The sequence below is a fragment of the Tachyglossus aculeatus genome, chromosome 16, assembly GCF_015852505.1.
Source record: "Tachyglossus aculeatus isolate mTacAcu1 chromosome 16, mTacAcu1.pri, whole genome shotgun sequence".
NCBI classification, from domain to species: domain Eukaryota; kingdom Metazoa; phylum Chordata; class Mammalia; order Monotremata; family Tachyglossidae; genus Tachyglossus; species Tachyglossus aculeatus.
This window is the reverse complement of record NC_052081.1, coordinates 5,666,056-5,681,421: the sequence shown is the minus strand read 5'-3', so window position 1 is coordinate 5,681,421 and position 15,366 is coordinate 5,666,056. Positions and strand designations below refer to the sequence as shown.

General features: G+C 47.5%; 1 protein-coding gene across 1 annotated transcript in view; it reads left to right on the top strand.

Moving 5' to 3' along the window:
* Positions 1–12,233: 12,233 nt before the first annotated feature.
* LOC119938484 (selectin P) overlaps positions 12,234–15,366 on the top strand; it is a 33,088-nt gene continuing 29,955 nt past the window's right edge. Inside the window, exon 1 of the mRNA XM_038758322.1 lies at positions 12,234–12,306. Within this exon, the coding sequence (XP_038614250.1) occupies positions 12,246–12,306 (61 nt within the window). The 5' untranslated portion in view covers positions 12,234–12,245. The remainder of the gene's footprint in view (positions 12,307–15,366) is intronic.

Below are 15,366 nucleotides of genomic sequence, written 5' to 3'. Positions count from 1 at the left end.
GCTTGAAATCCAATAGCTCCATCCCCACACAGACACTCCGATCAATTACAGCCAGTAGAGTGGAACAGAGAAGGAGTGTGGCCTACTGGACAGAGCGTGGGCCTGGGTTCTAATCCCAGCTCTGCCACTTGTCTGCTGTGTGACGTTGGGCAAGCCACTTCACTTTTCTGGGCCTCAGTTCCCTCACCTGGAAAATGGGGATTAAGACTGGGAGGCCCACATGAAACATGGACTGTGTCCAATTTGATTAGCTTGTATCCACCGCAGTGCTTAGTACAGTGCCTGCAACATCATAAGTGCTCCACAAATACCTTTAAAAAAACCAGACGGCATGTAGATAGGTACAAGGATTATGAGAATTTAAGTGCTTAGCTGGGTGGAAGGACTGAATTGGAAGCCAGAGGGTATTAGGTGAGAAAATTAGAGAGTATTTGGGGAAGACCTCCTGGAGGAGATGTGATTTCAGATGTGATTTCCCTTCTAGACTGTAGGCCCATTGTTGGGTAGAGATCGTCTCTATATGTTGCCGACTTGTACTTCCCAAGCGCTTAGCACAGTGCTCTGCACACAGTAAACGCTCAATAAATATGATTGAATGAATTTCAGAGCGGTTTTGATGATGGGGAGTGTTCTGGTCGGTTGGATATGAAGAGGGAGGGAGTTACAGGCATCATCTGTAAAATGGGCATTACATTCTACCGGACGGGGACTGTGTCCAACCTGGTAAGCTCGTATCTACCCCAGCATTTAGTAAAGCTCCTGGCACATAGTAAGGGCTTAACAAATACCATTCAAAATAAAGAAATCAATAAATACCCGTGTTTGATCTACATACTTATGTCCATACTCCCTAAGCACTTTTGATACCCAAGCACACCCACGGCATTTATGTCCATACCTTGATATTCTGTTGCTTCTTCCCGACCTGTAATTTATTTTAATGACTGCCTCTCTGGCTACATTGTGAGCTCCTAGAAGGCAGCATTGAGTACAGTGCTCTGCTCACAGTAATTGCTCAGTAAATACCATCAATTGGTTGATTGAGAGGTGGGTGGCAGGAGGGTTGAGAAGGAAGGCGCATTGAGTAGGTAAGCAATTCATATATCCTTTTCCAATCTGCTTTCGCAAGAGAGGCAGTGACAGCTTTCACAAGCCATGTCCCTTGATTTAGCTTTGCGAGCATCTAACACCTGGACAGTACTAAATCATACTAAGATGCTGGGGTAGATCCAACAAATCAGTTTGGACACAGTCCTTGTCTCACGTTGGACTTCCAGTTTTCATCCCTTTCTACAGATGAAGGAACTGAGGCACAGCGAAGTGACTTGCCCAAAGACACACAGCAGACAATCACGGAGAAGGGATTAATTAATCCATCAATCTTTGGTATTTATTATATGCTTACTGTGTGCGGAACACTGTACTACGTGCTTGGAGGAGTACGATATAACGGAATTTGTAGATAGGCTCCCTGCCCACAATGAGTTTAGATGTGAAGAAGGAGAGCATTCCAGGACAGAGGTAGGACATGGTTTAGAGACTGGCGTAATGATAATAATAGTAGTATCTGTTATGCATTTACGGTGTGCCATGCATTGCTAAGCACTGTACCATAAATACAAGATAATCAGGTCGGACACAGTCCGTGTCCTGCATGGGGTTCACAGTCCACTTGGAGGGAGAATGGGTAATGCATTCCCATTTCACAGATGAAGCTGAGGCACAGAGAAAAAGTAATTCGCCTAAAGTAGTATTGATACTCTGAATTTGAATAATGCTGTTACTTTTTCCAAAGGGCTTTCACATGACCGGTTTTACCCTCATAACATCTCGGTCAGGTGGGGAGAGAGGCGAGTCAAGAAACTGAGGCACAGAGAAGTTAAGTGACTTTCCTGAGGTTACACAACAAGCCAATGGCAGAATTAGACCTAGAACTCAGGAGACCTGGGCTCATCCCACCACCCCAAGTAAAGATGACAATAATATCGCCATCCACTCAGGGGCCTTACACATTTAGATGCAAAACTACATAATCACTTTGGCTCTGGCACCTGGGTTCTAATCCCAACTTTACCACTTGGCTGTGTGATCGTGGGTGAGTCACTTAACTCTTCTGAGCTTCAGCTGCCTCAACTGTAAAATGGGGATGAGTCCCAAGTGGGACACGGATTGTGTCCAAACTGATTACTTTGTGTCTACTCCAACACTTAGTACAGTAGTAGGTGCTTAATGGAGACCATTAAAAAAAAAACCAAGCACTGCCTACATAATACTAATAATGATGGCGTTTGTTAAGTGTTTACTATGTGCCAAGCACTGTTCCAAGTGCTGGGGTAGATAAAAGGTAATCAGGTTGTCCCACTTGGGGCTCACAGTCTTAATCCTCACTTTACAGATGAGGTAACTGAGGCACAGAGAAGTTAAGTGACTTGCCCAAAGTCACACAGCTAAGTGGCAGAGCTGGGATCTGTGCTACATAGATGGAGCTACATCTGCGGTGACAATAGTGACCCAAATCTGGTTCAAAGTCCCAAGGCTAAATCTTAGTATTTGAAAAGGCTTTCCTTCATATTTTTATTTCAGTGGAGCATCACAACCTTCCAAATATCTCTACTTCTTGTGGGCATAGAACATTATACTGTCCTCTCCCAAGCTCTTAGTATAGTGCTCCGCTCAATAAATATGACTGATTCATCCTCTCTCTGGTCACCTGTATATATGTATATATGTTTGTACATATTTATTACTCTATTTATTTAACTTGTACATATCTATTCTATTTATTTTATTTTGTTAATATGTTTGGTTTTGTTCTCTGTCTCCCCCTTCTAGACTGTGAGCCCACCATTGGGTAGGGACTGTCTCTATGTGTTGCCGACTTGTACTTCCCAAGCGCTTAGTACAGTGCTCTGCACACAGTAAGCGTTCAATAAATACGATTGATTGATTGATTGATTCTAGAGGGATGATGTGATATTGGGATGGGTGTGTGTGAAAAAGGCCTTCTTGATCGATCAATCAATAGTACTCACTGAGCATTTACTGTGCACTTGAGAGAGTACAAAAGAGATAAAATATACAAACGCCTTGCCTTGAGGAGCTTGCAAATTATGGAGGGAAGTGGGTCCAAAATAATTTACAGAAAGAAGGAAAAGGAAAATGGGAAGATGGAATAGATGAATAAATGAGTGTTGGAAAGAGCATGATGGGCCTGGGGGTCAGAGGACCTGGGTTCAAATCCTGATTCCGTCACTTGTTTGGTATGTGATTCACTTCTCTGTGCCTCAGTTACCTCAACTGTAAAATGGGGACTAAGACTGCAATCCCTATGTGGGACAGGGGCTGCGTCCAACCTGATTATCCTATATCCACCGCAATGTTTAGTACAGTGCCTGGCACACAGTAAGCGCTTAACGAATAAAACCATAAAAAATAGAGTATGTGACTACATGTACAGAAGTGTAAGAGGTGACGGGGACTGTGCATTGATGATGATAGTGGTATTTGTTAAGTGTTTACTACATGCTAGACTTCATTCTAAACACTGGGGTGAATACAAGAAAATCAAGTTGGACACAGTCCCTGTCCCACATGGGACTCACAGTCGTAATCCCCATTTGACAGATGATGTAATTGAGGCACAGAGAAGGGTTTTTTTTTGGTATTTATTAAGCGCTTACTATGTGCCGAGCACTGTTCTAAGCGCTGGTAAGCAAGTTTCCCAAGGTCACACAGCAGACAAGTGTGTTTTGGGAAAGCCATTGCATCTCTTGCCTTTCAAAAGTTAAAGATTTAAATATAATTTCAATGGTTTGTACAAGGTTACTGATTTTTAAAAATATATTAATGACAACTCTGGTTGATTAAAAACTAATCTGGTTCCATTTTCTAAAATATTAGTTTTTATGGAATAGTTTTGCTTGGCCCTATAATTAACCCCAAGTTCCTCCTTTCAAGTTTGTTCTTTCATTCTTAAACCCCGTCTCATTTTCACAAGGTGTATATCAAGTGTGAAACCATTTTATGGCATAGTGGATAGAGCCCGGGCCTGGGAGTTGGAAGGTCATGGGTTCTAGTCCTGGTTCTGCCACTTGTCTGCTGTGTGACCTTGGGCAAGGCACTTCAGTTCTCTGTGCCTCAGCTACCTCATCTGTAAAATGGGGATTAATAATAATAATAGCATTTATTAAGCACTTACTATGTGCAAAGCACTGTTCTACGCGCTGGGAAGGTTACAAGGTGATCAGGTTGTCCCACGGGGGACTCACAGTCTTAATCCCCATTTTACAGATGAGGTAACTGAGGCCCAGAGAAGTGAAGTGACTTGCCCAAAGTAACACGGCTGGCAATTGGCGGAGCTGGGATTTGAACCCATGACTTCTGACTCCAAAGCCCGCGCTTTTTCCATGGACATGGGACAGAGGCCATGTCCAACCCTATTTGCTTGTAACCACCCCAGCGTATAGTACAGTGCCTGACACATAGTAAGTGCTTAACAAATACCATAATTATTATTATTATTATTATTAAGCGGGGAAGCTGGGATTACAACCCTGGTCTTTCTAATTCCCAGGCCTGTGCTCTATCCCCTAGGCCATGCTCAGGGACTAGCTGAGAAGACGTGACCCAAAGAGAAAAGGAAAATGAATTGTGGGGTGCCCGATGGAGGAGGGAGGATTATCAGGTGGGAGCTTTGGAAAGGGGGTGAATTCCTGGTGGAAGGAAAGCTGTGAACAAGGAGCCGAGACTGTACCAAAGCTAATTCTTCTTAGCCCTAAAGGAAATACTGATAAGTGACCTGTGTTCTTCTTTACTATGTTCTGACTGGAATATCTGTGAAATTGGCATCCATGTTTCCACCCGTCATTAAGAGCGGGAATATTGGCACGCCTAGCCCCCTTGCATCAGCACCGGGCTTGGCAGGGGGGTTACCGGGCTTCATACGGAGCAGCCGCGGCCAATAGGAAGGGGCTGCTGAGGATATCTGGAAAGTTCATAGGAAGTGCTTTAAAAACAGCCTGACCCTAAAGGAGAAGTAGTGAGCCTGTGAATCGCCTTGGGAGAGAGAGACGGGATCCCAGCAGCATCTGCCGAGACGGTGAGTTCTGCTTCTCTTTCCCTTTGGGAGGGGGAAGTCCCAAGGAGGGGTGTTTGGGAGAGTTTAGGGCAAGAGCAGGGAAGCCCAAAGCCAAGGGGCAGGGAAAGACTGCAACATCGTTATGGGCAAGGAAGGAGCCTGCTAATTCTGTTGTGCTCTACTCTCCCAAGTGCTTAGTACAGTGTTCTGCACAGAGTAAGCACTCAATAAATACCAGTGATTGATTGAAAGATTGGGCATTCCTGTGTCATCCTCCCTCCCTCAATTCTGCTCCTTAGAATGTGACCGGACACGGAGGTGAATAATGTAAATCCTGGGCCCAGATTCCTGTTGATGCCCGGATAAACCCTTAAGGTGCATCCCTGTCCAGGAAGTCATCTTTCTCTTCCTGCTTCATCTTCACCATCCGGCCCCTCCTTTCTTGGTCTGTCCTCTGGGATGTAACACTGACAGTTGGGCCACTAAGCTCCCCATCTCCCATCCTCTCAACCAACCAGGGAAATTGAGGGAGCGCTAACTATGTGCAGAGCACTGTGCTAATAGCTTGGGAGAACACAATACAACAGAGCTAGCAGACACAGTCCCTGCCCGCGACAAGCTCACATGACTCCCAGCCGCAGGGGAATATGAAGTAATAATTATGGTACTTATTAAGCACTTACTATGTACCAAGCACTGTTCTGAGCGCTGGGGTAAATACAAGTTAATCAGGTTAGACCCAGTCCCTGTCGCACATGGGGCTCACAGTCTCAAATCCCATTTTGCAGATGAGGTAATTGGGGCACTGAGAAGTGAAGTGACTTGCCCAAGGTCACACAGCGGACGAGTGGCAGAGCAGGATTATAACCCAGGTCTTTCTGACTCCCATGACCATGTTCTATCCACTAAGCCACACACAGAAGATCTAAAGGCTTTTCCATGCCAACCATCTAACTATGCATCAATTTTGCCTTTGCTAACACTAGGGGAGAATTCTCTGCCTCATGACTCCTACTTGGGAGCTGTGGGTTGGGTGAAGAGTTTCTAAAAAGGGAGCCAGTGTCTGATCTCTGGAAAGTGGCCGTGAGTGAGGAAGCTCATGGATAGCGAGTGCGGTGGTTTACCCAGATCCTCTGGCTCCTAAGCCCGTGCTCTATCCACTAGACTACACTGCTTCTACACTTTCAGATGTTAAGGAGGATTGAAATACTGTTTAAACAAACAATAATTCTGGGTTGAGGGAGCACCTATTTTGTGCAGAGCACTGTTGAAAGCGCTAGGAAGAGTACAATAGAGAAGAAAAAGTTCCCGCACTGGGACAGGGGCTGTGTCTGATCTGCTTATATCACATCTACCACACTGCTTAAAAACCAGGCCTTGTACATTATAAGTTTAACAAATACCACAATTATTATCGCTATTATTATTATTATTATTGCTATCTACATGGAAATGAAAAGATGGGAACAGCAGCAGAAACAATGGTTTCATATAAACTCCCTCGGAAGTTTATTTCCCAAGTTGGCAGTCCTAGCTCCACCGGCTTAGGTTGCCAGGATGGACAGCCTCAGCCAGCTTTCTGCTTACCTTCCTATTTGGATGTCGACCAGGGAAAATAGCTGGGATCCTCAAATCCCAAATACAATCTGGTGGGTGGCTGGGTGGCTAGCTGAAGTTTGGTTTGTAATAATGTTAATAATTGCGGTATTTGTTAAGTGCTTACCACGTACTGTTTGGTGCAGAGGTGGATGGGCAACTACTGGAGGTTCTCAAGGAGTGGGGAAACACGGACTGGACATTTTAGAAAGGTCAGATACAGTCCCTGTTCCACATGGGACTCACAGTCTAAACTGGAGGGAGAATGGATTATTTTGTTTGCTTATCTATAATCCTTGTTAAGTGCTTACTATATACCAAGCGCTGTACTAAGCACTGAAGCAGATAGAAGATAAGCTGGTAGAGCACAACCTTTGTCCCACACGGGGCTCACAGTCTATGTAAGAGAGGGTAGGATTTAATCCGCGTTTTACAGATGAGGCTTAGAGATGTTAAGTGACTTGCCCAAAGTCACACAGCTGACAAGTGGTAGAGTTGGGATTAGAACCCAATCTGATTCCCAGTCCTGTGCTCTTTCCATTAGGCCACAACTGCTTCCCCATATTGAATCCCCACTTTACAGGTCAGGAAACTGAGGCACAGAGATGTTAAGTGAAGTGACTTGCCTAATATCACAGAGCATGGCAAGGTGGGGAGGCAGGACTAGAACCCAGGTCCTCTGATTCCCAGGCCCAGGCGCTTTCCACTAGGGCAGGGTTTGCAATTGTAGCCCAAGTCTATTTTTCACTGAACGCAGACAGGAAGCCAGCAGCTACCAAATATTGTGAAGACACGACCACACAATCTGATACCCAAGCTTTGCTTTCCCAACTCTTTCCTCAAGGCTTATCTAGCAGCTGTTCTCTAGCAAAACACCCTAAGAGGCTGAACAGCCCATGGAAAGGTGAGGAAAAAAACGGTGATTTCACTGGCTGCTGCTGCTGAAGCTATGGCCAGTTGGGGGGCAAGGGTGGGGCACGGTTGGGCAGTTATCTGCTCTGCCCCTTGTCTGCTGTGTGACCTCGGGCAAGTTACTTCACATCTCTGTACCTCAGTTCCCTCACCTGTAAAATTAGATCATCCTACTCCCTCCTACTTAGACTGTGAGCCCTGTGTGGGGCAGGGGCCTGCTTATCTTGTATCTACCCCCACATTTAGTACAGAAATTTAGACATGATTAAGACTGTGAGCCCTGGGTGGGACATGTACTGTGTCCAGCTTGATTAGCTAGTATCTACCCCAGCGCTTAGTTCAGTGCCTGCCGCATAGTAAGCGCCTGACAAATACGGGGAAGAGAAGGGAAGGGAAAAGGAAAGGAGAAGTGGAGAGGAGAGGAGAAGTGGAGAGGAGATGAGACGAGAAAAGAGAAGAGGAGAAGGGAGGGGAGGGGAGAGGAGGTGAGACAAGGCGAGGAAAAGGAGAAAACTTGAAAAGAGTATCTTGGGGTGACCCAAAAGGCCATCACTGGCCACCCATTTTCTGGAGCTGGGCTTGTGCAACTTTTAACTTCTTGAACTTTTAATTTCCCTTCCTGGGAAAGGAAGGGACAGGAAGGGAAGGGAAAAGAAAGGAGAAGTGGAGAGGAGAAGTGGAGAGGAGAAGTGGAGAGGAGAGGAGAAGTGGAGAGGAGAAAAGTGGAGAGGAGAGAAGTAGAGAGGAGGTGAGAAGTGGAGAGGAGAGACGTAGAGAGGAGATGAGAAAAGAGAAGAGAAGAGAGGGAAGGGGAGGGAAGGGAAGAGGAAAGGAGAAGTGGAGAGGAGAGGAGAAATGGAGAGGAGATGAGAAAAGAGAAGAGAGGGGAGGGGAGGAGAGGCAAGGCAAGGCGAGGTGAGGAGAAGGAGAAAACTGAAAGGAAAAGAGTATCTTGGGGTGACCCAAAAGGCCATCACTGGCCACCTGTTTTCTGGAGCCGGGCTTGTGCAGCTTTTAATTTCTTGAACTTTTAATTTCCCTTCCAGGGAAGGGAAGGGAAGGGAAGGAAAGGGAAGGAAAGGGAAAAGGAAAGGAGAAGTGGAGAGGAGAAGTGAAGAGGAGAGGAGAAGTGGAGAGGAGAGGAGAAGTGGAGAGGAGATGAGAAGTGGAGAGGAGAGGAGAGGTGGAGAGGAGAGAAGTGGAGAGGAGATGAGAAGTGGAGATGAGAGAAGTGGAGAGGAGATGAGAAGAAAAAAGAGAAGAGAAGAGAGAGGAGGGGAGGGGAGGGAAGGGAAAAGGAAAAAAGAAATGGAGAGGAGAGATGAGAAAAGAGAAGAGGGGAGGGGAGGGGAGGAGAGGCGAGGCGAGGAAAAGGAGAAAACTGAAAAGAAAAGAGTATCTTAGGGTGACCCAAAAGGCCATCACTGGCCACCCATTTTCTGGAGCCGGGCTTGTGCAGCTTTTAATTTCTTGAACTTCAGCCCTGGGCTGGACCCGGTAGGCTGAGCACCACTCTGGGAATCAGGAGACTTGAGTTCTAGTCCCAGTTCTGCCTGTGCCCGGTTTGCATTGGCACTTTGCAACCAACACTTCCCTGATTCGCTCGTTCCCGTGACTGGCAGAGACTAGTCAGGGCACTTGGCCTCAGCTCCAGAGTTGCCTCCTCTCCACGGGTTCTTGGTGTCGATGTTTCAGGCCGAGGCTCGGTCCTTGTCCCTGACAGGAGAGGCTAGATGTAGAGGGCCCCCGGGGTTGGGGGGTACGCCAGTACCCAGAGTCTATGCGAATCTTCAGAATGGCAACTGTATGGTCTGACTGTTCATTCATTCATTCAATCATATTTATTAAGCACTCACTGGGTGCAGAGCACTATAATAATGATGGCATTTAATAATGATGGCATTTATTAAGCGCTTACGATGTGCAAAGCACTGTTCTAAGTGCTGGGGAGGTTACCAGGTGATCAGGTTGCCCCACGGGGGGCTCACAGTCTTCATCCCCATTTTCCAGATGAGGGAACTGAGGTCCAGAGAAGTGAAGTGACTTGCCCAAAGTCACACAGCTGACAATTGACAGAGCCAGGATCTGAACACACAACCTCTGACTCCAAAGCCCGTGCTCTTTTCCACTGAGCCACACTGCTTCTCTATTCCTTTCCCAAGCACTATGTATAGTGCTTGGGAGAGGACAAAAGAAAAATAAACAGAAACATTCCCTGCCCAAGAGTTTGCAATCTAGAGAACTGAACCGTGTGACCGAACCTCCATGTGCATGAGAAAATTACTACTGAAGCGGGTGGTACAGCCTGGAGGCCAATAACAGCTCACTCGGCTGGTACTACAGAGACCCAGAGGGGAAAAGGCCCAAAATCCCTGGGCAGAGCCTAGCATGGTCCAAAGAAATGTGGGAGTCAAGTGGGCACCTGTGACCGTAAGAAGCAGTGCAGCCTAGTGGAAAGAACACGGGCCTGGGAGTTGGGGTTCCTGGGTTCACATCCCAGCTCTGCCATTTGTCTGCTGTTTGACTTTAGGCCTCAATTTGCTCATTGGAAAAATGGGAATTCAATACCTCTTCTCCCTCCTGTGAGCCTCATGGGGGATAGGGACTGCATCTGACTGGATTGTCTTGTATCTATCCCAGCATTTAGTTCATTGTTTGGCACATAATAAACACTTAATAAACACTATTACCATTATTATTATACTACTGAAAGCTTGTTGTAGGCACTACTCTGCTGTATTATGCTTTCCCAAGTACTTACTATTCCCCTCAAAAATCTCCAGTGGCTACCAATCAATCTGCGCATAAGGCAGAAACTCCTCACCCTGGGCTTCAAGGCTGTCCATCCATCCCCTCGCCCCCTTCTACCTCACCTCCCTTCTCTCCTTCTCCAGCCCAGCCCGCACCCTCCGCTCCTCTGCCGCTAATCTCCTCACCGTACCTCGCTCTCACCTGTCCCGCCATCGACCCCCGGCCCACGTCATCCCCCGGGCCTGGAATGCCCTCCCTCTGTCCATCCGCCAAGCTAGCTCTCTTCCTCCCTTCAAGGTCCTACTGAGAGCTCACCTCCTCCAGGAGGCCTTCCCAGACTGAGCCCCCTCCTTCCCCTCCCCCTCATCCCCCTCTCCATCCCCCCGTCTTACCTCCTTCCCTTCCCCACAGCACCTGTATATATGTATATATGTCTGTACATATTTATTACTCTATTTATTTATTTTACTTGCACATATCTATTCTATTTATTTTATTTTGTTAATATGTTTGGTTTTGTTCTCTGTCTAGACTGCGAGCCCACTGTTGGGTAGGGACTGTCTCTATATGTTGCCAACTTCTACTTCCCAAGCGCTTAATACAGTGCTCTGCACATAGTAAGCGCTCAATAAGTACGATTGATTGATTACTACAGTGCTCTGCACACAATAAGTGCTCAATAAATACCAACGATTGATTGACTGATTGATTGTTACAATGGTCCATCATGCCTCAGCGGCAGGAAAGACAGAGCACAAAGGAGGGCTGTGAGGCTTATAAAAGCAGGAGAAAGGGAAGCGGAGGAAAAGGGATGAGAGAAAGAATAACAAATGGCATTTGTTAAGCACTTACTACATGCCAGGCACTGTTTGAAGCGCTGGGGTAGATACAAGGTAATCAGGTTGGACATGATCCAAATCCTCCATGGGGCTCATAGTCTTAATTCCCATTTTATAGATGAGGCAACAGAGGCACAGAGAAGTTAAGTGGCTTGCCTTAAGCGCTTAGTACAGTGCTTTGCACACAGTAAGCACTCTATAAATACGATTGAATTAATGAACTTGCTCAAGGTCAAAGAGCAGACAAGTGGGGAAGCCGAGTTTTGAACCCAGGTCCTTCTGACTCCCGGACCCACGCTTAACCAACTAGTCCATGCTGCTACTCTTTCAAGCGCTTAGTACAGTGCTCTGCACACAGTGCTCAATAAATACCATTTCTAGGGAAGCAGCATGGCGTAGTGTATAGAGCACGGGCCCGGGAGTCAGAAGGTCACGGGTTCTAATCCACCTCCACCATTTGCCTGCTGTGTGACCGTGGGCAAGTCACTCTTCTTCTCTGTGCCTCAGTTACCTTGCCTGCTGTGTGACCGTGGGCAAGTCACTTTTCTTCTCTGTGCCTCAGTTACCTCATCTGTAAAATGGGAATTGAGACTGTGAGCCCCACGTGAGACAGGGACTGAGTCCAACCCGACTTGGTTAATAATAATAATAATGATGGCATTTATTAAGTGCTTACTATGTGCAAAGCACTGTTCTAAGCACTGGGGAGGTTACAAGGTGATCAGGTTGTCCCACGGGGGGGCTCAGAGTCTTAATCTCCATTTTACAGATGAGAGAACTGAGGCACAGAGAAGTTAAGTTGGCAGAGCCGGGACTTGAACCCATGACCTCTGACTCCAAAGCCCCTGCTCTTACAACTGAGCCACGCTTCTCAGCATGCTTGGTTGTATCTACCCCAGCGCTTAGTCTAGTGCCTCGCACATAGTAAGTGCTTAACAAATACCATAATTATTATTATCATTACCACTGACTAACAAATAACATAAGAAAAAAAAAGTGATGCCATTCCACCTCCCGCAAAGAGCCTAATGGGAGCTTCTCCGTCTTTTTCTCAGACAGGCCAGGACAAGATGGAGCGAAGGACTCCCTTCGGTGCCTTGCGACTCCTCTGTTTGGCCGCCCTGAGCTCCGGTAGGTAAGGCGGCCAGGGCGTCTCCCCCAGCCCCGGCTGCTGTGGCCACCGCAGCCGGGGGCAGGAGGGGAGAACCCGAGGGGCCCGGGCCCGGTGATGGGAGGAAGCACCCAGAGCCATCATCATCAGCATCCATCATATTTATTGAGCGCTTACTATGTGCAGAGCACTGTACTAAGCGCTTGGGAAGTACAAATTGGCAACATATAGAGACAGTCCCTACCCAACAGTGGGCTCACAGTCTAAAAGGGGGAGACAGAGAACAAAACCAAACATACTAACAAAATAAAATAAATAGAATAGATATGTACAAGTAAAATAGAGTAACAAATATGTACAAACATATATACATATATACAGGTGCTGTGGGGAAGGGAAGGAGGTAAGATCGGGGGGATGGAGAGGGGGACGAAGGGGAGAGGAGGGAATGGGCTCAATCTGGGAAGGCCTCCTGGAGGAGGTGAGCTCTCAGCAGGGCCTTGAAGGGAGGAAGAGAGCTAGCTTGGCGGATGGGCAGAGGGAGGGCATTCCAGGCCCGGGGGATGACGTGGGCCGGGGGTCGATGGCGGGCCAACATCCCCAGCCTCAGACCCAGGACTCAGGAACCCCCCAGCCTCCTATGTTTGGTTTTGTTCTCTGTCTCCCCCCTTTTAGACTGTGAGCCCACTGCTGGGTAGGGACCGTCTCTAGATGTTGCCAACTTGTACTTCCCAAGCGCTTAGTACAGTGCTCCGCACACAGTAAGCGCTCAATAAATACGATTGATGATGATGAAGCTTACCGTCCAGCAAGGAGGCGGGCAAATGTCACCGAGAGACGCAGAGAGAGGTCGGGACGGGGGGGTGTAGGAGGGGCGGTCAAGCAGGCCCAGGCGTGAGCCCCTTGGGGGGACTGGCTGCAGGGGAAGGGCAGCTGATAAACAGGAAGGGAAGCTGTTTCCCTGCCCCAGTTCTGCTCTTGCACACCTCTCTTTTTTGGTTTTATTTTTTTTCTGGTAGTTAAGCACTTTCTATGTGCCAGGCCCTCTTCTAAGCGCTGGGGTAGACACAAGGTTGGACACAGTCCACATCCCTCACCTCCTCCAGGAGGCCTTCCCAGACTGAGCCCCTTCCTTCCTCTCCCCCTCGTCCCCCCTCCATCCCCCCATCTTACCTCCTTCCCTTCCCCACAGCACCTGTATATATGTGTATATGTTTGTATGAGAAGCAGCAGGGCTCAGTGGAAAGAGCCCAGGCTTTGGAGTCAGAGGTCATGGGTTCGAATCCCGGGTCCACCACCTGTCAGCTGTGTGACTTTGGGCAAGTCGCTTCACTTCTCTGAGCCTCAGTTACCTCACCTGGAAAATGGGGATGAAAACTGTGAGCCCCCCATGGGGCAACCTGATCACCTTTGTACCCCAGCGCTTAGAACAGTGCCTTGCACATAGTAAGTGCTTAATAAATGCCATCATTATTATTATTATTTGTACATATTTATTACTCTATTTTACTTGCACATATCTATTCTATTTTGTTAGTATGTTTGGTTTTGTTCTCTGTCTCCCCCATTTAGACTGTGAGCCCACTGTTGGGTAGGGACTGTCTCTATATGTTGCCAACTTGTACTTCCCAAGCGCTTAGTACAGTGCTCTGCACACAGTAAGCGCTCAATAAATACAATTGATTGATTGATTGATCCCACATGGGGCTCTCAGTCATAATCCCCATTTTCCAGATGAGGTAACTGAGGGACAGAGACATGAAGTGAGTTGCCCAAGGTCACCAGCAGAGCCGAGATGAGAACCCAAGTCCTTCCGACTCCCTGCCCCGGGATCTATCCATTAGGCCACACCGCTTCTCTTCCAGAGCTTCTGCCACACATCTGGCCACAGCTCTCAACCCAGCCAGGGAGGGGCTTGGATTTTTGACTTGAACCAGGGTACGATTTAATGATAATATTTTGATGGTTGTCCCAGTGGATGGGAAGCCTCCTCCACCCGATCTATGCGATATTTCCACCTACTGGTGTGTCGGATTTGTGCTATTTCCTCCTCTTTGCGCTGATCTCCAGGGTTTTATTTTCTGGGAGAATGCACCCAAATGGCTCTCGGTGAAGCTTGGTCCGTGAACCCCAACAAAATGTGGAGCGGGGGAGAGCAAACACGGGGGCCATTCATTCATTCAATCATATTTATTGAGCACTTACTGTGCGCAGAGAACTGTACTAAGAGTACAAAATCTCCAAAATCTCCAAAATCCTCAAAAATCTCCAGTGGCTACCAATCAATCTGTGCATCAGGCAGAAACTCCTCACCCTGGGCTTCAAGGCTGTCCATCACCTCGCCCCCTCCTACCTCACCTCCCTTCTCTCCTTCTACAGCTCAGCCCACACCCTCCGCTCCTCTGCTGCTAATCTCCTCACCGTACCTCGTTCTCGCCTGTCCCGCCATCGACCCCCGGCCCATGTCATCCCCCGGGCCTGGAATGCCCTCCCTCTGCCCATCCGCCAAGCTAGCTCTCTTCCTCCCTTCAAGGCCCTACTGAGAGCTCACCTCCTCCAGGAGGCCTTCCCAGACTGAGCCCCTTCCTTCCTCTCCCCCTCGCCCCCCTCTCCATCCCCCCTCATCTTACCTCCTTCCCTTCCTCACAGCACCTGTATATATGTATATATGTTTGTACATATTTATTACTCTATTTATTTATTTATTTATTTTACTTGTACATATCTATTCTATTTATTTTATTTTGCTAGTATGTTTGGTTTTGTTCTCTGTCTCCCCCTTTTAGACTGTGAGCCCACTGTTGGGTAGGGACTGTCTCTATATGTTGCCAACTTGTACTTCCCAAGCGCTAAGTACAGTGCTGTGCACACAGTAAGCACTCAATAAATATGATTGATTGATTGATTAAGAGCAATAAATAGCAATAAAGAGAGGCAATCCCTGCCCACAACAAGCTCACAGTGGAGGGAGGAGCTGCCTTGCTCCTACTACTGTTAGAAGGCTGTCCGGAGCTCAGGACCCCTGGGTTACTAGAAGGAAAAGGTAGGGTGGATAGGGAAGAGCTAGCAATGTTTGGCTA